The 26,260-nt window shown below is 48.8% G+C and overlaps 1 protein-coding gene across 3 annotated transcripts in view; it reads right to left on the bottom strand.

Moving 5' to 3' along the window:
• The window catches only part of DNAI1 (dynein axonemal intermediate chain 1), a 563,096-nt gene that overhangs the window by 463,277 nt on the left and 73,559 nt on the right, over positions 1-26,260 (bottom strand). For all 3 annotated transcript variants that reach the window (XM_063957492.1, XM_063957493.1, XM_063957494.1), the window contains exon 6: positions 7,632-7,758. In XM_063957492.1, the coding sequence (XP_063813562.1) occupies positions 7,632-7,758 (127 nt within the window). The remainder of the gene's footprint in view (positions 1-7,631; positions 7,759-26,260) is intronic.

The raw sequence follows: 26,260 nt of genomic DNA, 5'->3' as shown, positions 1-26,260 counted from the left end.
GCTTGTATACACATATTGCGCCTAAATTTAGTGCCCCCCCTCTCTTTTTAACCCTTTGAGCCTGAAAACTACAAGGGAGAGCCTGGGGAGCTGTCTTCCATCTGCACTGTGAAGAAAAAATGGCGCCAGTGTGCTGAGGGAGATAGCCCCGCCCCTTTTTCGGCGGACTTTTCTCCCGCTTTTTCATGGATTCTGGCAGGGGTAATTTATCACATATATAGCCCTGGGACTATATATTGTGATGATTTGCCAGCCAAGGTGTATTATATTGCCCTCAGGGCGCCCCCCCCCAGCGCCCTGCACCCATCAGTGACCGGAGTGTGAGGTGTGCATGAGGCGCAATGGCGCACAGCTGCAGTGCTGTGCGCTACCTTGTTGAAGACAGAAGTCTTCTGCCGCCGATTTTCCAGAACACTTCTTGCTTCTGGCTCTGTAAGGGGGCCGGCGGCGCGGCTCCGGGACCGAACATCGAGGTCGGGTCCTGTGGTCGATCCCTCTGGAGCTAATGGTGTCCAGTAGCCTAAGAATCCCAAGCTTCTTCTCCCCTTAGTCCCTCGCTGCAGTGAGTCTGTTGCCAGCAGATCTCACTGTAAAATAAAAAACCTAAAATATACTTTCTTTCTAGGAGCTCAGGAGAGCCCCTAGTGTGCATCCAGCTCAGCCGGGCACAAGATTCTAACTGAGGTCTGGAGGAGGGTCATAGTGGGAGGAACCAGTGCACACCAGGTAGTCCTAAAGCTTTCTTTAGTTGTGCCCAGTCTCCTGCGGAGCCGCTATTCCCCATGGTCCTTACGGAGTCCCAGCATCCACTTAGGACTTCAGAGAAATGTGTGATACACAGAATAGAATCCACACCGCAGCTATAGGCACACACAGTCACAGGTACAATGCAGGAATTATCACATATAACAATAAAACTGCACTGGACTAGAAATATTACATATAGCTATGTATGTATACAGATATAACAATGCACAGTAAACACTGGATGTATATCACAGAATACTTGTACTAAATACTCATATACAGATGGGTCCACGTTTATCTTGACCTTTAACAGAATTAACTGAGACTGGCCAGTCGAACTTAATCCCCTGCTGTAATGACTTCATCCCCTGCTGTATTGTTCTCTGTATTGTATTGCAGCTGAGAACAACAGATGAAGGGTTTATGCTAATAAATCATGTTGTGCCTAGGCGCAGAAAACTAGTCAAGATAACCGTGAACCCATCTGTAGTTATGCACTTGTTCTTAACTAACACTGTCTAAACGACAATAAGAATTTACTTACCGATAATTCTATTTCTCGGAGTCCGTAGTGGATGCTGGGGTTCCTGAAAGGACCATGGGGAATAGCGGCTCCGCAGGAGACAGGGCACAAAAGTAAAGCTTTTACAGGTCAGGTGGTGTGTACTGGCTCCTCCCCCCATGACCCTCCTCCAGACTCCAGTTAGGTACTGTGCCCGGACGAGCGTACACAATAAGGGAGGATTTTGAATCCCGGGTAAGACTCATACCAGCCACACCAATCACACCGTACAACTTGTGATCTAAACCCAGTTAACAGTATGATAACAGAGGAGCCTCTGAAAGATGGCTTCCTAAACAATAACCCGAATTAGTTAACAATAACTATGTACAAGTATTGCAGATAATCCGCACTTGGGATGGGCGCCCAGCATCCACTACGGACTCCGAGAAATAGAATTATCGGTAAGTAAATTCTTATTTTCTCTATCGTCCTAAGTGGATGCTGGGGTTCCTGAAAGGACCATGGGGATTATACCAAAGCTCCCAAACGGGCGGGAGAGTGCGGATGACTCTGCAGCACCGAATGAGAGAACTCCAGGTCCTCCTTTGCCAGGGTATCAAATTTGTAAAAATTTACAAACGTGTTCTCCCCTGACCACGTAGCTGCTCGGCAGAGTTGTAATGCCGAGACCCCTCGGGCAGCCGCCCAAGATGAGCCCACCTTCCTTGCGGAATGGGCCTTAACAGATTTAGGCTGTGGCAGGCCTGCCACAGAATGTACAAGTTGAATTTTGTTACAAATCCAACGAGCAATCGACTGCTTAGAAGCAGGTGCACCCAACTTGTTGGGTGCATACAGTATAAACAGCGAGTCAGATTTTCTGACTCCAGCCGTCCTTTAAATGTATATTTTTAAGGCTCTGACAACGTCCAACAACTTGGAGTCCTTCAAGTCGTCTGTAGCCGCAGGCACTACAATAGGCTGGTTCAGGTGAAACGCTGATACCACCTTAGGGAGAAAATGCGGACGCGTCCGCAGCTCTGCCCTATGTCGAATGGAAAATTAAATAAGGGCTTTTATAAAACAAAGCCGCCAGTTCAGATACTCTCCCGGCCGAAGCCAGGGCCAGTAACATAGTCACTTTCCATGTGAGATATTTCAAATCCACATTCTTTAGTGGTTCAAACCAATTGGATTTGAGGAAATCTAAAACTACATTTAGATCCCACGGTGCCACCTTAGGCACCACAGGAGGCTGTATATGCAGTACTCCTTTGATAAAAATCTGGACCTCAGGGACTGAGGCCAATTCTCTTTGGAAGAATATTGATAGGGCCGAAATTTGAACCTTAATAGATCCCAATTTGAGACCCATAGACAATCCTGATTGCAGGAAATGTAGGAAACCGACCCAGTTGAAATTCCTCCATCGGAGCACTCCGCTGCTCGCACCACGCAACATATTTTCGCCAAATACGGCGATAATGCTTCGCGGTGACTTCCTTCCTTGCCTGTATCAAGGTAGGAATGACTTCTTCTGGAATGCCTTTTCCTTTTAGGATCTGGCATTCAAACGCCATGCCGTCAAACGCAGCCGCGGTAAGTCTTGAAAAAGACAAGGACCCTGCTGAAGCAGGTCCCTTCTCAGAAGTAGAGGCCACGGATCGTCCGTGACCATCTCTTGAAGTTCCGGGTACCAAGTCCTTCTTGGCCAATCCGGAGCCACTAGTCTTACTCCTCTTTGCCGTATAATCCTCAATACCTTTGGTATGAGAGGCAGAGGAGGAAACACATAAACGGACTGGTACCCCCAAGGTGTTACCAACGCGTCCACAGCTATTGCCTGCGGATCTCTTGACCTGGCGCAATAACTGTCCAGTGTCTTGTTGAGGCGAGACGCCATCATGTCCACCATTGGTTTTACCCAACGGTTTAATAGCATGTGGAAAACTTCTGGATGAAGTACCCACTCTCCCGGGTGAAGGTCGTGTCTGCTGAGGAAGTCTGCTTCCCAGTTGTCCACGCCCGGGATGAATACTGCTGACAGTGCTATCACGTGATTCTCCGCCCAGCGAAGGATCCTGGCAGCTTCTGCCATTCTGTTTCTTGTGCCGCCCTGTCTGTTTACATGGGCGACTGCCGTGATGTTGTCCGACTGGATCAACACCGGTCTTCCTTGAAGCAGAGGTTCCGCCTGGCTTAGAGCATTGTAGATTGCTCTTAGTTCCAGAATGCTTATGTGAAGAGACTTTTTCAGGCTCGACCACACTCCCTGGAAATTTCTTCCCTGTGTGACTGCTCCCCAGCCTCTCAGGCTGGCATCCGTGGTCACCAGGATCCAATCCTGCATGCCGAATCTGCGGCCCTCCAATAGATGAGCCTCCTGCAACCACCACAGAAGGGATACCCTTGTCCTCGGCGACAGGGTTATCCGCAGGTGCATCTGAAGATGCGACCCTGACCATTTGTCCAACAGATCCCTTTGCATGGAATCTGCCGAAAGGGATTGCTTCGTAAGAAGCTACCATTTTTTTTCCCAGGACTCTTGTGCATTGATGTACAGACACCTTTCCTGGTTTTAGGAGGTTCCTGACCAGGTCAGATAACTCCTTGGCTTTTTCTTCGGGAAGAAAAACCTTTTTCTGAACTGTGTCCAGAATCATCCCCAGGAACAGCAGACGAGTTGTCGGCATTAATTGGGATTTTGGAATATTCAGAATCCATCCGTGCTGCTTTAGCACCTCTTGAGATAGTGCTAAACCCATCTCTAGCTGTTCTCTGGACCTTGTCCTTATTAGGAGATCGTCCAAGTATGGGATAATTAATACGCCTTTTCTTCGAAGAAGAAATATTATCTCGGCCATTACCTTTGTAAAGACCCGAGGTGCCGTGGACAAACCAAACGGCAGCGTCTGAAACTGATAGTGACAGTTTTGTACAACGAACCTGAGGTACCCCTGGTGTGAGGGGTAATTGGAACGTGGAGATACGCATCCTTGATGTCCAAGGATACCATAAAGTCCCCTTCTTCCAGGTTCGCTATCACTGCTCTGAGTGACTCCATCTTGAACTTGAACTTCTTTATGTACAGGTTCAAGGACTTCAGATTTAGAATAGGCCTTACCGAGCCATCCGGCTTCGGTACCACAAAAAGAGTGGAATAATACCCCTTCCCTTGTTGTAGAAGAGGTACCTTGACTATCACCTGCTGAGAATACAGCTTGTGAATGGCTTCCAAAACCGTCTCCCTTTCTGAGGGGGACGTTGGTAAAGCCGACTTCAGGAAACGGCGAGGTGGCTCTGTCTCTAATTTCAACCTGTACCCCTGAGATATTATCTGCAGGATCCAGGGATTTACCTGCGAGTGAGCCCACTGCGCGCTGTAATTTTTGAGACGACCGCCTACCGCCCCCAAGTCCGCTTGCGAAGCCCCAGCGTCATGCTGAGGCTTTTGTAGAAGCCGGGGAGGGCTTCTGTTCCTGGGAAGGAGCTGCCTGTTGCTGTCTCTTCCCTCGTCCTCTGCCTCGTGGCAGATATGAATAGCCCTTTGCTCTCTTATTTTTAAAGGAACGAAAAGGCTGCGGTTGAAAAGTCGGTGCCTTTTTCTGTTGGGGAGTGACTTGAGGTAGAAAAGTGGATTTCCCGGCCGTAGCCGTGGCCACCAAATCCGATAGACCGACCCCAAATAACTCCTCTACGCATCGCCTGTCCACTGTCGTGTCCATAAAGCTCTTCTGGCCGAAATGGACATAGCACTTACCCGTGATGCCAGTGTGCAGATATCTCTCTGTGCATCACGCATATAAAGAAATGCATCCTTTATTTGTTCTAACGACAGTAAAATATTGTCCCCGTCCAGGGTATCAATATTTTCGATCAGGGACTCTGACCAAACTACCCCAGCACTGCACATCCAGGCAGTCGCAATAGCTGGTCGTAGTATAACACCTGCATGTGTGTATATACCTTTTTGGATATTTTCCATCCTCCTATCTGATGGATCTTTAAGTGCGGCCGTCTCAGGAGAGGGTAACGCCACTTGTTTTGATAAGCGTGTTAGCGCTTTGTCCACCCTAGGAGGTGTTTCCCAGCGCTCCCTAACCTCTGGCGGGAAAGGGTATAAAGCCAATAACTTCTTTGAAATTAGCAGTTTTTTTATCGGGGCACCCCACGCTTCATCACACACGTCATTTAATTCTTCTGATTCGGTAAAAACTACTGGTAGTTTTTTCACACCCCACATAATACCCTGTTTAGTGGTACCTGTAGTATCAGCTAAATGTAACATCTCCTTTATTGCCAAAATCATATAACGTGTGGCCCTACTGGAAAATACGGTTGATTCGTCACCTTCACCACCGGAATCAGTGCCTGTGTCTGGGTCTGTGTCGACCGACTGAGGCAAGGGGCGTTTTACAGCCCCTGACGGTGTTTGAGGCGCCTGGACAGGCACTAATTGAGTGTCCGGCCGCCTCATGTCGGCAAACGACTGCTTAAGCGAGTTGACGCTATCCCGTAATTCCACAAATAAAGGCATCCATTCTGGTGTCGACCCCCTAGGAGGTGACATCCTCATATTTGGCAATTGCTCCGCCTCCACACCAATAACGTCCTCATACATGTCGACACACACGTACCGACACACAGCAGACACACAGGGAATGCTCTATACGAAGACAGGACCCACTAGCCCTTTGGGGAGACAGAGGGAGAGTCTGCCAGCACACACCAAAAAGCGCTATATATGACAGGGATAGCCTTATGATTAAGTGCTCCCTTATAGCTGCTTTTATATTGATATATTGCCATTTATTTTGCCCCCCCTCTCTGTTATACCCTGTTTCTGTAGTGCAGTGCAGGGGAGAGACCTGGGAGCCTTCCTGACCAGCGGAGCTGTGACAGAAAATGGCGCCGTGTGCTGAGGAGATAGGCCCCGCCCCTTTTCCGGCGGGCTCGTCTCCCGCTATCTAGTACATTTAGGCAGGGGTAAATATCTCCATATAGCCTCTGGGGCTATATGTGAGGTATTTTTAGCCTTTTTAAAGGTTTTCATTTGCCTCCCAGGGCGCCCCCCTCCCAGCGCCCTGCACCCTCAGTGACTGCCGTGTGAAGTGTGCTGAGAGGAAAATGGCGCACAGCTGCAGTGCTGTGCGCTACCTTAAGAAGACTGCAGGAGTCTTCAGCCGCCGATTCTGGACCTCTTCTTGCTTCAGCATCTGTGAGGGGGCCGGCGGCGTGGCTCCGGTGACCATCCAGGCTGTACCTGTGATCGTCCCTCTGGAGCTTCATGTCCAGTAGCCAAGAAGCCAATCCATCCTGCACGCAGGTGAGTTCACTTCTTCTCCCCTCTGTCCCTCGTTGCAGTGATCCTGTTGCCAGCAGGAATCACTGTAAAATAAAAAACCTAAGCTAAACTCTCTAAGCAGCTCTTTATGAGAGCCACCTAGAATTGCACCCTTCTCGGCCGGGCACAAAAATCTAACTGGAGTCTGGAGGAGGGTCATGGGGGGAGGAGCCAGTACACACCACCTGACCTGTAAAAGCTTTACTTTTGTGCCCTGTCTCCTGCGGAGCCGCTATTCCCCATGGTCCTTTCAGGAACCCCAGCATCCACTTAGGACGATAGAGAAATGTAGAATACTTAAGTGTCCTGTAAATGAACGGCGCTGATGATGCAGGCGGCTTTACAGAGGAGACATCACCCAGCAGTCCCAGGATAGCGCAGCTCTGTGAAACAGCGCCCAAACGCTGATAGGGAGTGAGGGAGAGAGAGATGGGGGAGGGGCTACAGGTCAGCGCCTTATCCCCACTGCTGGACTTCACCACCAGGTACTATGGAGCCTATAGCAAACGGATTTTAGTAAATCCGACCTGTGCTCCCTGCCCTGGTGGCTATAGTGGGGTCCCTGTACGACCACAGTTTCCACGCCAGCGGCGCGGCCCGTCTCCTGGGACCTGGGGGACTCTGTTACCCCCTCTCTGAAGTGCGGCCACGAGATCCAGGAGAGCAGCGACGGTATGTGTGCCTGTGATGACCGGAGTGCCTCCGCTGTAAGTACCCGGCAACCAGTGGGCAGGAGTATGCAGTGCCGCTGGGGGAGGTGATGGAGTCTTCTTTCTACTCAGAAAAGCTCTTTTCAGGGCTGCTTAGAGCAGCCCATCCTGTTAGCTGCCTGCACTGCAGGCACCAACTTACACACTGAGTTCCAGCGCCTGGAGGCGGGGCTATAGAAGAGGTGGTGCAATGCATCCTGGGAACAGTCAAAGCTTTAGTCTATTGATGCCTCGAATCAAGATCCAACTCTACACTCCGATGTTATTCCCTGTGGAATACCAGTGTACACTGCTGCAGAAACAGGAATTATGGGGCGTTACTCACCCTCAATGACGCCCGTCCTCGCCCTCTGTCTCCGGGCCTCATCTGAATCTTTGTGTAACATGTTCCCATCCATGGAGAAATGCACGGCCAGCTGGTCCACAATATTGATGGGTTTGTAAGCTCGCTCCTGTAAACACGATGGCATCAGTTATGTACAGTACACTTACATCAGCATCGATTGTGTCACTCCCTCCAATGTATTATCTCCCTCCCTCCAATGTATTATCACCCTCCCTCCAATGTATTATCTCCCTAACTCCAATGTATAATCTCCCTCCCTCCAATGTATTATCTCACTCCCTCCAATGTATCATCTCCCTCCCTCCAATGTATCATCTCCCTCCCTCCAATGTATCATCTCCCTCCCTCCTATGTATCATCTCCCTCCCTCCAATGTATCATCTCCCTCCCTCCAAAGTATCATCTCCCTCCCTCCTATGTATTATCTCCCTCCCTCCAATGTATCATATCCCTCCCTCCAATGTATCATCTCCCTCCCTCCAATGTATCATATCCCTCCCTCCAATGTATCATCTCCCTCCCTCCACTCCAATGTATCATCTCCCTCCCTCCAATGTATCATCTCCCTCCCTCCAATGTATCATCTCCCTCCCTCCAATGTATCATCTCCCTCCCTCCAATGTATCATCTCCATCCCTCCAATGTATCATCTCCCTCCCTCCTATGTATCATCTCCCTCCCTCCTATGTATCATCTCCCTCCCTCCAATGTATAATCTCCCTCCCTCCAATGTATCATCTCCCTCCCTCCAATGTATCATCTCCCTCCCTCCAATGTATCATCTCCCTCCCTTCAATGTATCATCTCCCTCCCTCCTATGTATCATCTCCCTCCCTCCAATGTATCATCTCCCTCCCTCCAATGTATCATCTCCCTCCCTCCAATGTATCATCTCACTCCCTCCAATGTATCATCTCCCTCCCTCCAATGTATCATCTCCCTCCCTCCAATGTATCATCTCCCTCCCTCCTATGTATCATCTCCCTCCCTCCAATGTATCATCTCCCTCCCTCCAATGTATCATCTCACTCCCTCCAATGTATCATCTCCCTCCCTCCAATGTATCATCTCCCTCCCTCCAATGTATCATCTCACTCCCTCCAATGTATCATCTCCCTCCCTCCAATGTATCATCTCCCTCCCTCCAATGTATCATCTCCCTCCCTCCAATGTATTATTTCCCTCCCTCCAATGTATCATCTCCCTCCCTCCAATGTATCATCTCCCTCCCTCCAATGTATTATCTCCCTCCCTCCAATGTATCATCTCCCTCCAATGTATCATCTCCCTCCCTCCACTCCAATGTATTATCTCCCTCCCTCCAATGTATCATCTCCCTCCAATGTATCATCTCCCTCCCTCCACTCCAATGTATTATCTCCCTCCCTCCAATGTATAATCTCCCTCCCTCCAATGTATCATCTCCCTCCCTCCAATGTATCATCTCCCTCCAATGTATCATCTCCCTCCCTCCAATGTATTATCTCCCTCCCTCCAATGTATCATCTCCCTCCAATGTATCATCTCCCTCCCTCCACTCCAATGTATTATCTCCCTCCCTCCAATGTATCATCTCCCTCCCTCCACTCCAATGTATTATCTCCCTCCCTCCAATGTATCATCTCCCTCCCTCCAATGTATCATCTCCCTCTCTCTAATGTATCATCTCCCTCTCTCTAATGTATCATCTCCCTCCCTCCAATGTATCATCTCCCTCCCTCCAATGTATTATCTCCCTCCCTCCAATGTATCATCTCCCTCCCTCCAATGTATCATCTCCCTCCCTCCAATGTATTATCTCCCTCCCTCCAATGTATCATCTCCCTCCCTCCAATGTATTATCTCCCTCCCTCCACTCCAATGTATTATCTCCCTCCCTCCAATGTATCATCTCCCTCTCTCTAATGTATCATCTCCCTCTCTCTAATGTATCATCTCCCTCCCTCCAATGTATCATCTCCCTCCCTCCAATGTATCATCTCCCTCCCTCCAATGTATCATCTCCCTCCCTCCTATGTATTATCTCCCTCCCTCCAATGTATCATATCCCTCCCTCCAATGTATCATCTCCCTCCCTCCAATGTATCATATCCCTCCCTCCAATGTATCATCTCCCTCCCTCCTATGTATCATCTCCCTCCCTCCAATGTATCATCTCCCTCCTTCCAATGTATCATCTCCCTCCCTCCAATGTATCATCTCCCTCCCTCCTATGTATCATCTCCCTCCCTCCAATGTATCATCTCCCTCCCTCCAATGTATTATCTCCCTCCCTCCAATGTATCATCTCCCTCCCTCCAATGTATCATCTCCCTCCCTCCAATGTATTATCTCCCTCCCTCCAATGTATTATCTCCCTCCCTCCAATGTATCATCTCCCTCCCTCCAATGTATCATCTCCCTCCCTCCAATGTATTATCTCCCTCCCTCCAATGTATCATCTCCCTCCAATGTATCATCTCCCTCCCTCCAATGTATCATCTCCCTCCCTCCAATGTATCATCTGTATCATCTCCCTCCCTCCAATGTATTATCTCCCTCCCTCCAATGTATCATCTCCCTCCCTCCAATGTATTATCTCCCTCCCTCCAATGTATCATCTCCCTACCTCCAATGTATTATCTCCCTCCCTCCTATGTATTATCTCACTCCCTCCTATGTATCATCTCCCTCCCTCCAATGTATTATCTCCCTCCCTCCAATGTATTATCTCCCTCCCTCCAATGTATCATCTCCCTCCCTCCTATGTATTATCTCACTCCCTCCTATGTATCATCTCCCTCCCTCCAATGTATTATCTCCCTCCCTCCAATGTATCATCTCCCTCCCTCCAATGTATCATCTCCCTCCCTCCAATGTATCATCTCCCTCCCTCCAATGTATTATCTCCCTCCCTCCAATGTATCATCTCCCTCCCTCCAATGTATTATCTCCCTCCCTCCAATGTATTATCTCACTCCCTCCTATGTATCATCTCCCTCCCTCCAATGTATTATCTCCCTCCCTCCAATGTATCATCTCCCTCCCTCCTATGTATTATCTCACTCCCTCCTATGTATCATCTCCCTCCCTCCAATGTATCATCTCCCTCCCTCCAATGTATTATCTCCCTCCCTCCAATGTATTATCTCACTCCCTCCTATGTATCATCTCCCTCCCTCCAATGTATTATCTCCCTCCCTCCAATGTATCATCTCCCTCCCTCCAATGTATTATCTCACTCCCTCCTATGTATCATCTCCCTCCCTCCAATGTATCATCTCCCTCCCTCCAATGTATCATCTCCCTCCCTCCAATGTATTATCTCCCTCCCTCCAATGTATCATCTTCCTCCAATGTATCATCTCCCTCCCTCCAATGTATCATCTCCCTCCCTCCAAAGTATCATCTCCCTCCCTCCAATGTATCATCTCCCTCCCTCCAATGTATCATCTCCCTCCCTCCAATGTATCATCTCCCTCCCTCCAATGTATTATCTCCCTCCCTCCAATGTATCATCTCCCTCCCTCCAATGTATCATCTCCCTCCCTCCAATGTATCATCTCCCTCCCTCCAATGTATCATCTCCCTCCAATGTATCATCTCCCTCCCTCAAATGTATCATCTCCCTCCCTCCAATGTATCATCTGTATCATCTCCCTCCCTCCAATGTATCATCTCCCTCCCTCCAATGTATCATCTCCCTCCCTCCAATGTATCATCTCCCTCCCTCCAATGTATTATCTCCCTTCCTCCAATGTATCATCTCCCTCCCTCCAATGTATCATCTCCCTCCCTCCAATGTATCAACTCCCTCCCTCCAATGTATCATCTCCCTCCCTCCAATGTATCATCTCCCTCCCTCCAATGTATCATCTCACTCCCTCCAATGTATCATCTCCCTCCCTCCAATGTATCATCTCCCTCCCTCCAATGTATCATCTCCCTCCCTCCTATGTATCATCTCCCTCCCTCCAATGTATCATCTCCCTCCCTCCAATGTATCATCTCCCTCCCTCCAATGTATCATCTCACTCCCTCCAATGTATCATCTCCCTCCCTCCAATGTATCATCTCCCTCCCTCCTATGTATCATCTCCCTCCCTCCAATGTATAATCTCCCTCCCTCCAATGTATCATCTCCCTCCCTCCAATGTATTATGTCCCTCCCTCCAATGTATCATCTCCCTCCCTCCAATGTATTATCTCCCTCCCTCCAATGTATCATCTCCCTCCCTCCAATGTATCATCTCCCTCCCTCCAATGTATCATCTCCCTCCCTCCAATGTATCATCTCCCTCCCTCCAATGTATCATCTCCCTCCCTCCAATGTATCATCTCCCTCCCTCCTATGTATCATCTCCCTCCCTCCAATGTATCATCTCCCTCCCTCCAATGTATCATCTCCCTCCCTCCAATGTATCATCTCCCTCCCTCCAATGTATCATCTCCCTCCCTCCAATGTATCATCTCCCTCCCTCCAATGTATCATCTCCCTCCCTCCTATGTATCATCTCCCTCCCTCCAATGTATCATCTCCCTCCAATGTATCATCTCCCTCCCTCCAATGTATCATCTCCCTCCCTCCAATATATCATCTCCCTCCCTCCAATGTATTATCTCCCTCCCTCCAATGTATCATCTCCCTCCCTCCAATGTATCATCTCCCTCCCTCCAATGTATCATCTCCCTCCCTCCAATGTATCATCTCCCTCCCTCCACTCCAATGTATTATCTCCCTCCCTCCAATGTATCATCTCCCTCCCTCCACTCCAATGTATCATCTCCCTCCCTCCAATGTATTATCTCCCTCCCTCCACTCCAATGTATTATCTCCCTCCCTCCAATGTATCATCTCCCTCCCTCCCTCCAATGTATGATCTCCCTCCACTCCAATGTATTATCTCCCTCCCTCCAATGTATCATCTCCCTCCCTCCAATGTATCATCTCCCTCCCTCCAATGTATCATCTCCCTCCCTCCAATGTATTATCTCCCTCCCTCCAATGTATTATCTCCCTCCCTCCAATGTATCATCTCCCTCCCTCCAATGTATCATCTCCCTCCCTCCAATGTATCATCTCCCTCCCTCCAATGTATCATCTCCCTCCCTCCTATGTATCATCTCCCTCCCTCCAATGTATCATCTCCCTCCCTCCAATGTATCATCTCCCTCCCTCCAATGTATTATCTCACTCCCTCCTATGTATCATCTCCCTCCCTCCAATGTATCATCTCCCTCCCTCCTATGTATCATCTCCCTCCCTCCAATGTATTATCTCCCTCCCTCCAATGTATCATCTCCCTAACTCCAATGTATCATCTCCCTCCCTCCAATGTATCATCTCCCTCCCTCCAATGTATCATCTCCCTCCCTCCAATGTATTATCTCACTCCCTCCTATGTATCATCTCCCTCCCTCCAATGTATCATCTCCCTCCCTCCAATGTATCATCTCCCTCCCTCCAATGTATCATCTCCCTCCCTCCAATGTATCATCTCCCTCCCTCCAATGTATTATCTCCCTCCCTCCAATGTATCATCTCCCTAACTCCAATGTATCATCTCCCTCCCTCCAATGTATCATCTCCCTCCCTCCAATGTATCATCTCCCTCCCTCCAATGTATTATCTCACTCCCTCCTATGTATCATCTCCCTCCCTCCAATGTATCATCTCCCTCCCTCCAATGTATCATCTCCCTCCCTCCAATGTATCATCTCCCTCCCTCCAATGTATCATCTCCCTCCCTCCAATGTATTATCTCACTCCCTCCTATGTATCATCTCCCTCCCTCCAATGTATCATCTCCCTCCCTCCTATGTATCATCTCCCTCCCTCCAATGTATTATCTCCCTCCCTCCAATGTATCATCTCCCTCCCTCCAATGTATTATCTCACTCCCTCCTATGTATCATCTCCCTCCCTCCAATGTATCATCTCCCTCCCTCCAATGTATTATCTCCCTCCCTCCAATGTATCATCTTCCTCCAATGTATCATCTCCCTCCCTCCAATGTATCATCTCCCTCCCTCCAATGTATCATCTCCCTCCCTCCAATGTATCATCTCCCTCCAATGTATCATCTCCCTCCCTCCAATGTATCATCTCCCTCCCTCCAATGTATCATCTGTATCATCTCCCTCCCTCCAATGTATCATCTCCCTCCCTCCAATGTATCATCTCCCTCCCTCCAATGTATCATCTCCCTCCCTCAAATGTATCATCTCCCTCCCTCCAATGTATTATCTCCCTCCCTCCAGTGTATCATCTCCCTCCCTCCAATGTATCATCTCCCTCCCTCCAATGTATCAACTCCCTCCCTCCAATGTATCATCTGTATCATCTCCCTCCCTCCAATGTATTATCTCCCTCCCTCCAATGTATCATCTCCCTCCCTCCAATGTATCATCTCCCTCCCTCCAATGTATCAACTCCCTCCCTCCAATGTATCATCTGTATCATCTCCCTCCCTCCAATGTATCATCTCCCTCCCTCCAATGTATCATCTCCCTCCCTCCAATGTATCATCTCCCTCCCTCCAATGTATCATCTCCCTCCCTCCAATGTATTATCTCCCTTCCTCCAATGTATCATCTCCCTCCCTCCAATGTATCATCTCCCTCCCTCCAATGTATCAACTCCCTCCCTCCAATGTATCATCTCCCTCCCTCCAATGTATCATCTCCCTCCCTCCAATGTATCATCTCCCTCCCTCCAATGTATCATCTCCCTCCCTCCAATGTATCATCTCCCTCCCTCCTATGTATCATCTCCCTCCCTCCAATGTATCATCTCCCTCCCTCCAATGTATCATCTCCCTCCCTCCAATGTATCATCTCACTCCCTCCAATGTATCATCTCCCTCCCTCCAATGTATCATCTCCCTCCCTCCTATGTATCATCTCCCTCCCTCCAATGTATAATCTCCCTCCCTCCAATGTATCATCTCCCTCCCTCCAATGTATTATGACCCTCCCTCCAATGTATCATCTCCCTCCCTCCAATGTATTATCTCCCTCCCTCCAATGTATCATCTCCCTCCCTCCAATGTATCATCTCCCTCCCTCCAATGTATCATCTCCCTCCCTCCAATGTATCATCTCCCTCCCTCCAATGTATCATCTCCCTCCCTCCAATGTATCATCTCCCTCCCTCCTATGTATCATCTCCCTCCCTCCAATGTATCATCTCCCTCCCTCCAATGTATCATCTCCCTCCCTCCAATGTATCATCTCCCTCCCTCCAATGTATCATCTCCCTCCCTCCTATGTATCATATCCCTCCCTCCTATGTATCATATCCCTCCCTCCAATGTATCATCTCCCTCTCTCCAAAGTATCATCTCCCTCCCTCCAATGTATCATCTCCCTCCCTCCAATGTATCATCTCCCTCCCTCCAATGTATTATCTCCCTCCCTCCAATGTATCATCTCCCTCCCTCCAATGTATCATCTCCCTCCCTCCAATGTATCATCTCCCTCCCTCCACTCCAATGTATTATCTCCCTCCCTCCAATGTATCCTCTCCCTCCCTCCACTCCAATGTATCATCTCCCTCCCTCCAATGTATTATCTCCCTCCCTCCACTCCAATGTATTATCTCCCTCCCTCCAATGTATCATCTCCCTCCCTCCCTCCAATGTATCATCTCCCTCCCTCCACTCCAATGTATTATCTCCCTCCCTCCAATGTATCATCTCCCTCCCTCCAATGTATCATCTCCCTCCCTCCAATGTATCATCTCCCTCCCTCCAATGTATTATCTCCCTCCCTCCAATGTATCATCTCCCTCCCTCCAATGTATCATCTCCCTCCCTCCAATGTATCATCTCCCTCCCTCCAATGTATCATCTCCCTCCCTCCTATGTATCATCTCCCTCCCTCCAATGTATCATCTCCCTCCTTCCAATGTATCATCTCCCTCCCTCCAATGTATTATCTCACTCCCTCCTATGTATCATCTCCCTCCCTCCAATGTATCATCTCCCTCCCTCCTATGTATCATCTCCCTCCCTCCAATGTATTATCTCCCTCCCTCCAATGTATCATCTCCCTAACTCCAATGTATCATCTCCCTCCCTCCAATGTATCATCTCCCTCCCTCCAATGTATCATCTCCCTCCCTCCAATGTATTATCTCACTCCCTCCTATGTATCATCTCCCTCCCTCCAATGTATTATCTCACTCCCTCCTATGTATCATCTCCCTCCCTCCAATGTATCATCTCCCTCCCTCCTATGTATCATCTCCCTCCCTCCAATGTATTATCTCCCTCCCTCCAATGTATCATCTCCCTCCCTCCAATGTATTATCTCACTCCCTCCTATGTATCATCTCCCTCCCTCCAATGTATCATCTCCCTCCCTCCAATGTATTATCTCCCTCACTCCAATGTATCATCTTCCTCCAATGTATCATCTCCCTCCCTCCAATGTATCATCTCCCTCCCTCCAATGTATCATCTCCCTCCAATGTATCATCTCCCTCCCTCCAATGTATCATCTCCCTCCCTCCAATGTATCATCTGTATCATCTCCCTCCCTCCAATGTATCATCTCCCTCCCTCCAATGTATCATCTCCCTCCCTCCAATGTATCATCTCCCTCCCTCCAATGTATCATCTCCCTCCCTCAAATGTATCATCTCCCTCCCTCCAATGTATTATCTCCCTCCCTCCAATGTATCATCTCCCTCCCTCCAATGTATCATCTCCCTCCCTCCAATGTATCAACTCCCTCCCTCCAATGTATCATCTCCCTCCCTCCAATGTATCATCTCCCTCCCTCCTATGTATCATCTCCCTCCCTCCAATGTATCATCTCCCTCCCTCCAATGTATCATCTCCCTCCCTCCAATGCATCATCTCCCTCCCTCCAATGTATCATCTCACTCCCTCCAATGTATCATCTCCCTCCCTCCAATGTATCATCTCCCTCCCTCCACTCCAATGTATCATCTCCCTCCCTCCAATGTATCATCTCCCTCCCTCCAATGTATCATATCCCTCCCTCCAATGTATCATCTCCCTCCCTCCACTCCAATGTATCATCTCCCTCCCTCCAATGTATCATCTCCCTCCCTCCAATGTATCATCTCCCTCCCTCCAATGTATCATCTCCCTCCCTTCAATGTATCATCTCCCTCCCTCCTATGTATCATCTCCCTCCCTCCAATGTATCATCTCCCTCCCTCCTATGTATCATCTCCCTCCCTCCAATGTATCATCTCCCTCCCTCCAATGTATCATATCCCTCCCTCCAATGTATCATCTCCCTCCCTCCACTCCAATGTATCATCTCCCTCCCTCCAATGTATCATCTCCCTCCCTCCAATGTATCATCTCCCTCCCTCCAATGTATCATCTCCCTCCCTCCAATGTATTATCTCCCTCCCTCCAATGTATCATCTCCCTCCCTCCAATGTATCATCTCCCTCCCTCCAATGTATCATATCCCTCCCTCCAATGTATCATCTCCCTCCCTCCACTCCAATGATCATCTCCCTCCCTCCAATGTATCATCTCCCTCCCTCCAATGTATCATCTCCCTCCCTCCAATGTATCATCTCCCTCCCTCCAATGTATTATCTCCCTCCCTCCAATGTATCATCTCCCTCCCTCCAATGTATCATCTCCCTCCCTCCAATGTATCATATCCCTCCCTCCAATGTATCATCTCCCTCCCTCCACTCCAATGTATCATCTCCCTCCCTCCAATGTATCATCTCCCTCCCTCCAATGTATCATCTCCCTCCCTCCAATGTATCATCTCCCTCCCTCCAATGTATCATCTCCCTCCCTCCAATGTATCATCTCCCTCCCTTCAATGTATCATCTCCCTCCCTCCTATGTATCATCTCCCTCCCTCCAATGTATCATCTCCCTCCCTCCTATGTATCATCTCCCTCCCTCCAATGTATCATCTCCCTCCCTCCAATGTATCATCTCACTCCCTCCAATGTATCATCTCCCTCCCTCCAATGTATCATCTCCCTCCCTCCAATGTATCATCTCCCTCCCTCCAATGTATCATCTCCCTCCCTCCAATGTATCATCTCCCTCCCTCCAATGTATTATCTCCCTCCCTCCACTCCAATGTATTATCTCCCTCCCTCCACTCCAATGTATCATCTCCCTCCCTCCAATGTATCATCTCCCTCCCTCCACTCCAATGTATCATCTCCCTCCCTCCAATGTATCATCTCCCTCCCTCCACTCCAATGTATTATCTCCCTCCCTCCAATGTATCATCTCCCTCCCTCCAATGTATCATCTCCCTCCCTCCAATGTATTATCTCCCTCCAATGTATCATCTCCCTCCCTCCAATGTATTATCTCCCTCCCTCCAATGTATTATCTCCCTCCCTCCAATGTATCATCTCCCTCCCTCCAATGTATCATCTCCCTCCCTCCAATGTATCATCTCCCTCCCTCCAATGTATTATCTCCTTCCCTCCAATGTATCATCTCCCTCCCTCCAATGTATCATCTCCCTCCCTCCAATGTATTATCTCCTTCCCTCCAATGTATCATCTCCCTCCCTCCAATGTATTATCTCACTCCCTCCTATGTATCATCTCCCTCCCTCCAATGTATTATCTCCCTCCCTCCAATGTATCATCTCCCTCCCTCCAATGTATTATCTCACTCCCTCCTATGTATCATCTCCCTCCCTCCAATGTATCATCTCCCTCCCTCCAATGTATTATCTCCCTCCCTCCAATGTATCATCTTCCTCCAATGTATCATCTCCCTCCCTCCAATGTATCATCTCCCTCCCTCCAATGTATCATCTCCCTCCAATGTATCATCTCCCTCCCTCCAATGTATCATCTCCCTCCCTCCAATGTATTATCTCACTCCCTCCTATGTATCATCTCCCTCCCTCCAATGTATTATCTCCCTCCCTCCAATGTATCATCTCCCTCCCTCCAATGTATCATCTCCCTCCCTCCAATGTATCATCTCCCTCCCTCCAATGTATCATCTCCCTCCAATGTATCATCTCCCTCCCTCCAATGTATCATCTCCCTCCCTCCAATGTATCATCTCCCTCCCTCCAATGTATCATCTCCCTCCCTCCAATGTATTATCTCCCTCCCTCCAATGTATCATCTCACTCCCTCCTATGTATCATCTCCCTCCCTCCAATGTATTATCTCCCTCCCTCCAATGTATCATCTCCCTCCCTCCAATGTATCATCTCCCTCCCTCCAATGTATCATCTCCCTCCAATGTATCATCTCCCTCCCTCCAATGTATCATCTCCCTCCCTCCAATGTATCATCTGTATCATCTCCCTCCCTCCAATGTATCATCTCCCTCCCTCCAATGTATCATCTCCCTCCCTCCAATGTATCATCTCCCTCCCTCCAATGTATCATCTCCCTCCCTCCAATGTATCATCTCCCTCCCTCCAATGTATCAACTCCATCCCTCCATTGTATCATCTCCCTCCCTCCAATGTATCATCTCCCTCCCTCCTATGTATTATGTCCCTCCCTCCTATGTATCATCTCCCTCCCTCCAATGTATCATCTCCCTCCCTCCTATGTATCATCTCCCTCCCTCCAATGTATCATCTCCCTCCCTCCAATGTATCATCTCCCTCCCTCCAATGTATCATCTCCCTCCCTCCAATGTATCATCTCCCTCCCTCCAATGTATCATCTCACTCCCTCCAATGTATCATCTCCCTCCCTCCAATGTATCATCTCCCTCCCTCCAATGTATCATCTCACTCCCTCCAATGTATCATCTCCCTCCCTCCAATGTATCATCTCCCTCCCTCCAATGTATCATCTACCTCCCTCCGATGTATCATCTCCCTCCCTCCTATGTATTATGTCCCTCCCTCCAATGTATTATCTCCCTCCCTCCAATGTATCATCTCCCTCCCTCCAATGTATCATCTCCCTCCCTCCAATGTATCATCTCCCTCCCTCCAATGTATCATCTCCCTTCCTCCAATGTATCATCTCCCTCCCTCCAATGTATCATCTCCCTCCCTCCTATGTATCAACTCCCTCCCTCCAATGTATCATCTCCCTCCCTCCAATGTATCATCTCCCTCCCTCCAATGTATCATCTCCCTCCCTCCAATGTATCATCTCCCTCCCTCCAATGTATCATCTCCCTCCCTCCAATGTATTATCTCCCCCACTCCAATGTATTATCTCACTCCCTCCAATGTATTATCTCCCTCCCTCCAATGTATTATCTCACTCCCTCCAATGTATTATCTCCCTCCCTCCAATGTATCATCTCCCTCCCGCCAATGTATCATCTCCCTCCCTCCAATGTATCATCTCCCTCCCTCCAATGTATCATCTCCCTCCCTCCAATGTATCATCTCCCTCCCTCCAATGTATCATCTCCCTCCCTCCTATGTATCAACTCCCTCCCTCCAAAGTATCATCTCCCTCCCTCCAATGTATCATCTCCCTCCCTCCAATGTATCATCTCCCTCCCTCCAATGTATCATCTCCCTCCCTCCAATGTATCATCTCCCTCCCTCCAATGTATTATCTCACTCCCTCCTATGTATCATCTCCCTCCCTCCAATGTATTATCTCCCTCCCTCCAATGTATCATCTCCCTCCCTCCAATGTATCATCTCCCTCCCTCCAATGTATCATCTCCCTCCCTCCAATGTATCATCTCCCTCCAATGTATCATCTCCCTCCCTCCAATGTATCATCTCCCTCCCTCCAATGTATCATCTCCCTCCCTCCTATGTATCATCTCCCTCCCTCCAATGTATTATCTCCCTCCCTCCAATGTATCATCTCCCTCCCTCCAATGTATCATCTCCCTCCCTCCAATGTATCATCTCCCTCCCTCCAATGTATCATCTCCCTCCAATGTATCATCTCCCTCCCTCCAATGTATCATCTCCCTCCCTCCAATGTATCATCTCCCTCCCTCCAATGTATCATCTCCCTCCCTCCAATGTATCATCTGTATCATCTCCCTCCCTCCAATGTATCATCTCCCTCCCTCCAATGTATCATCTCCCTCCCTCCAATGTATCATCTCCCTCCCTCCAATGTATCATCTCCCTCCCTCCAATGTATCAACTCCATCCCTCCAATGTATCATCTCCCTCCCTCCAATGTATCATCTCCCTCCCTCCTATGTATTATGTCCCTCCCTCCTATGTATCATCTCCCTCCCTCCAATGTATCATCTCCCTCCCTCCTATGTATCATCTCCCTCCCTCCAATGTATCATCTCCCTCCCTCCAATGTATCATCTCCCTCCCTCCAATGTATCATCTCCCTCCCTCCAATGTATCATCTCCCTCCCTCCAATGTATCATCTCACTCCCTCCAATGTATTATCTCCCTCCCTCCAATGTATCATCTCCCTCCCTCCAATGTATCATCTCACTCCCTCCAATGTATCATCTCCCTCCCTCCAATGTATCATCTCCCTCCCTCCAATGTATCATCTACCTCCCTCCGATGTATCATCTCCCTCCCTCCTATGTATCATGTCCCTCCCTCCAATGTATTATCTCCCTCCCTCCAATGTATCATCTCCCTCCCTCCAATGTATCATCTCCCTCCCTCCAATGTATCATCTCCCTCCCTCCAATGTATCATCTCCCTTCCTCCAATGTATCATCTCCCTCCCTCCAATGTATCATCTCCCTCCCTCCAATGTATCATCTCCCTCCCTCCACTCCAATGTATCATCTCCCTCCCTCCAATGTATCATCTCCCTCCCTCCAATGTATCATATCCCTCCCTCCAATGTATCATCTCCCTCCCTCCACTCCAATGTATCATCTCCCTCCCTCCAATGTATCATCTCCCTCCCTCCAATGTATCATCTCCCTCCCTCCAATGTATCATCTCCCTCCCTTCAATGTATCATCTCCCTCCCTCCTATGTATCATCTCCCTCCCTCCAATGTATCATCTCCCTCCCTCCTATGTATCATCTCCCTCCCTCCAATGTATCATCTCCCTCCCTCCAATGTATCATATCCCTCCCTCCAATGTATCATCTCCCTCCCTCCACTCCAATGTATCATCTCCCTCCCTCCAATGTATCATCTCCCTCCCTCCAATGTATCATCTCCCTCCCTCCAATGTATCATCTCCCTCCCTCCAATGTATTATCTCCCTCCCTCCAATGTATCATCTCCCTCCCTCCAATGTATCATCTCCCTCCCTCCAATGTATCATATCCCTCCCTCCAATGTATCATCTCCCTCCCTCCACTCCAATGATCATCTCCCTCCCTCCAATGTATCATCTCCCTCCCTCCAATGTATCATCTCCCTCCCTCCAATGTATCATCTCCCTCCCTCCAATGTATTATCTCCCTCCCTCCAATGTATCATCTCCCTCCCTCCAATGTATCATCTCCCTCCCTCCAATGTATCATATCCCTCCCTCCAATGTATCATCTCCCTCCCTCCACTCCAATGTATCATCTCCCTCCCTCCAATGTATCATCTCCCTCCCTCCAATGTATCATCTCCCTCCCTCCAATGTATCATCTCCCTCCCTCCAATGTATCATCTCCCTCCCTCCAATGTATCATCTCCCTCCCTTCAATGTATCATCTCCCTCCCTCCTATGTATCATCTCCCTCCCTCCAATGTATCATCTCCCTCCCTCCTATGTATCATCTCCCTCCCTCCAATGTATCATCTCCCTCCCTCCAATGTATCATCTCACTCCCTCCAATGTATCATCTCCCTCCCTCCAATGTATCATCTCCCTCCCTCCAATGTATCATCTCCCTCCCTCCAATGTATCATCTCCCTCCCTCCAATGTATCATCTCCCTCCCTCCAATGTATTATCTCCCTCCCTCCACTCCAATGTATTATCTCCCTCCCTCCACTCCAATGTATCATCTCCCTCCCTCCAATGTATCATCTCCCTCCCTCCACTCCAATGTATCATCTCCCTCCCTCCAATGTATCATCTCCCTCCCTCCACTCCAATGTATTATCTCCCTCCCTCCAATGTATCATCTCCCTCCCTCCAATGTATCATCTCCCTCCCTCCAATGTATTATCTCCCTCCAATGTATCATCTCCCTCCCTCCAATGTATTATCTCCCTCCCTCCAATGTATTATCTCCCTCCCTCCAATGTATCATCTCCCTCCCTCCAATGTATCATCTCCCTCCCTCCAATGTATCATCTCCCTCCCTCCAATGTATTATCTCCTTCCCTCCAATGTATCATCTCCCTCCCTCCAATGTATCATCTCCCTCCCTCCAATGTATTATCTCCTTCCCTCCAATGTATCATCTCCCTCCCTCCAATGTATTATCTCACTCCCTCCTATGTATCATCTCCCTCCCTCCAATGTATTATCTCCCTCCCTCCAATGTATCATCTCCCTCCCTCCAATGTATTATCTCACTCCCTCCTATGTATCATCTCCCTCCCTCCAATGTATCATCTCCCTCCCTCCAATGTATTATCTCCCTCCCTCCAATGTATCATCTTCCTCCAATGTATCATCTCCCTCCCTCCAATGTATCATCTCCCTCCCTCCAATGTATCATCTCCCTCCAATGTATCATCTCCCTCCCTCCAATGTATCATCTCCCTCCCTCCAATGTATTATCTCACTCCCTCCTATGTATCATCTCCCTCCCTCCAATGTATTATCTCCCTCCCTCCAATGTATCATCTCCCTCCCTCCAATGTATCATCTCCCTCCCTCCAATGTATCATCTCCCTCCCTCCAATGTATCATCTCCCTCCAATGTATCATCTCCCTCCCTCCAATGTATCATCTCCCTCCCTCCAATGTATCATCTCCCTCCCTCCAATGTATCATCTCCCTCCCTCCAATGTATTATCTCCCTCCCTCCAATGTATCATCTCACTCCCTCCTATGTATCATCTCCCTCCCTCCAATGTATTATCTCCCTCCCTCCAATGTATCATCTCCCTCCCTCCAATGTATCATCTCCCTCCCTCCAATGTATCATCTCCCTCCAATGTATCATCTCCCTCCCTCCAATGTATCATCTCCCTCCCTCCAATGTATCATCTGTATCATCTCCCTCCCTCCAATGTATCATCTCCCTCCCTCCAATGTATCATCTCCCTCCCTCCAATGTATCATCTCCCTCCCTCCAATGTATCATCTCCCTCCCTCCAATGTATCATCTCCCTCCCTCCAATGTATCAACTCCATCCCTCCATTGTATCATCTCCCTCCCTCCAATGTATCATCTCCCTCCCTCCTATGTATTATGTCCCTCCCTCCTATGTATCATCTCCCTCCCTCCAATGTATCATCTCCCTCCCTCCTATGTATCATCTCCCTCCCTCCAATGTATCATCTCCCTCCCTCCAATGTATCATCTCCCTCCCTCCAATGTATCATCTCCCTCCCTCCAATGTATCATCTCCCTCCCTCCAATGTATCATCTCACTCCCTCCAATGTATTATCTCCCTCCCTCCAATGTATCATCTCCCTCCCTCCAATGTATCATCTCACTCCCTCCAATGTATCATCTCCCTCCCTCCAATGTATCATCTCCCTCCCTCCAATGTATCATCTACCTCCCTCCGATGTATCATCTCCCTCCCTCCTATGTATTATGTCCCTCCCTCCAATGTATTATCTCCCTCCCTCCAATGTATCATCTCCCTCCCTCCAATGTATCATCTCCCTCCCTCCAATGTATCATCTCCCTCCCTCCAATGTATCATCTCCCTTCCTCCAATGTATCATCTCCCTCCCTCCAATGTATCATCTCCCTCCCTCCTATGTATCAACTCCCTCCCTCCAATGTATCATCTCCCTCCCTCCAATGTATCATCTCCCTCCCTCCAATGTATCATCTCCCTCCCTCCAATGTATCATCTCCCTCCCTCCAATGTATCATCTCCCTCCCTCCAATGTATTATCTCCCCCACTCCAATGTATTATCTCACTCCCTCCAATGTATTATCTCCCTCCCTCCAATGTATTATCTCACTCCCTCCAATGTATTATCTCCCTCCCTCCAATGTATCATCTCCCTCCCGCCAATGTATCATCTCCCTCCCTCCAATGTATCATCTCCCTCCCTCCAATGTATCATCTCCCTCCCTCCAATGTATCATCTCCCTCCCTCCAATGTATCATCTCCCTCCCTCCTATGTATCAACTCCCTCCCTCCAAAGTATCATCTCCCTCCCTCCAATGTATCATCTCCCTCCCTCCAATGTATCATCTCCCTCCCTCCAATGTATCATCTCCCTCCCTCCAATGTATCATCTCCCTCCCTCCAATGTATTATCTCACTCCCTCCTATGTATCATCTCCCTCCCTCCAATGTATTATCTCCCTCCCTCCAATGTATCATCTCCCTCCCTCCAATGTATCATCTCCCTCCCTCCAATGTATCATCTCCCTCCCTCCAATGTATCATCTCCCTCCAATGTATCATCTCCCTCCCTCCAATGTATCATCTCCCTCCCTCCAATGTATCATCTCCCTCCCTCCTATGTATCATCTCCCTCCCTCCAATGTATTATCTCCCTCCCTCCAATGTATCATCTCCCTCCCTCCAATGTATCATCTCCCTCCCTCCAATGTATCATCTCCCTCCCTCCAATGTATCATCTCCCTCCAATGTATCATCTCCCTCCCTCCAATGTATCATCTCCCTCCCTCCAATGTATCATCTCCCTCCCTCCAATGTATCATCTCCCTCCCTCCAATGTATCATCTGTATCATCTCCCTCCCTCCAATGTATCATCTCCCTCCCTCCAATGTATCATCTCCCTCCCTCCAATGTATCATCTCCCTCCCTCCAATGTATCATCTCCCTCCCTCCAATGTATCAACTCCATCCCTCCAATGTATCATCTCCCTCCCTCCAATGTATCATCTCCCTCCCTCCTATGTATTATGTCCCTCCCTCCTATGTATCATCTCCCTCCCTCCAATGTATCATCTCCCTCCCTCCTATGTATCATCTCCCTCCCTCCAATGTATCATCTCCCTCCCTCCAATGTATCATCTCCCTCCCTCCAATGTATCATCTCCCTCCCTCCAATGTATCATCTCCCTCCCTCCAATGTATCATCTCACTCCCTCCAATGTATTATCTCCCTCCCTCCAATGTATCATCTCCCTCCCTCCAATGTATCATCTCACTCCCTCCAATGTATCATCTCCCTCCCTCCAATGTATCATCTCCCTCCCTCCAATGTATCATCTACCTCCCTCCGATGTATCATCTCCCTCCCTCCTATGTATTATGTCCCTCCCTCCAATGTATTATCTCCCTCCCTCCAATGTATCATCTCCCTCCCTCCAATGTATCATCTCCCTCCCTCCAATGTATCATCTCCCTCCCTCCAATGTATCATCTCCCTTCCTCCAATGTATCATCTCCCTCCCTCCAATGTATCATCTCCCTCCCTCCTATGTATCAACTCCCTCCCTCCAAAGTATCATCTCCCTCCCTCCAATGTATCATCTCCCTCCCTCCAATGTATCATCTCCCTCCCTCCAATGTATCATCTACCTCCCTCCAATGTATCATCTCCCTCCCTCCAATGTATCATCTCCCTCCCTCCAATGTATTATCTCCCCCACTCCAATGTATTATCTCACTCCCTCCAATGTATTATCTCCCTCCCTCCAATGT

Source organism: Pseudophryne corroboree, chromosome 1 (assembly GCF_028390025.1).
Source record: "Pseudophryne corroboree isolate aPseCor3 chromosome 1, aPseCor3.hap2, whole genome shotgun sequence".
Taxonomy (NCBI): Eukaryota; Metazoa; Chordata; class Amphibia; order Anura; family Myobatrachidae; genus Pseudophryne; species Pseudophryne corroboree.
This window is presented reverse-complemented; position numbering and strand designations above follow the sequence as displayed.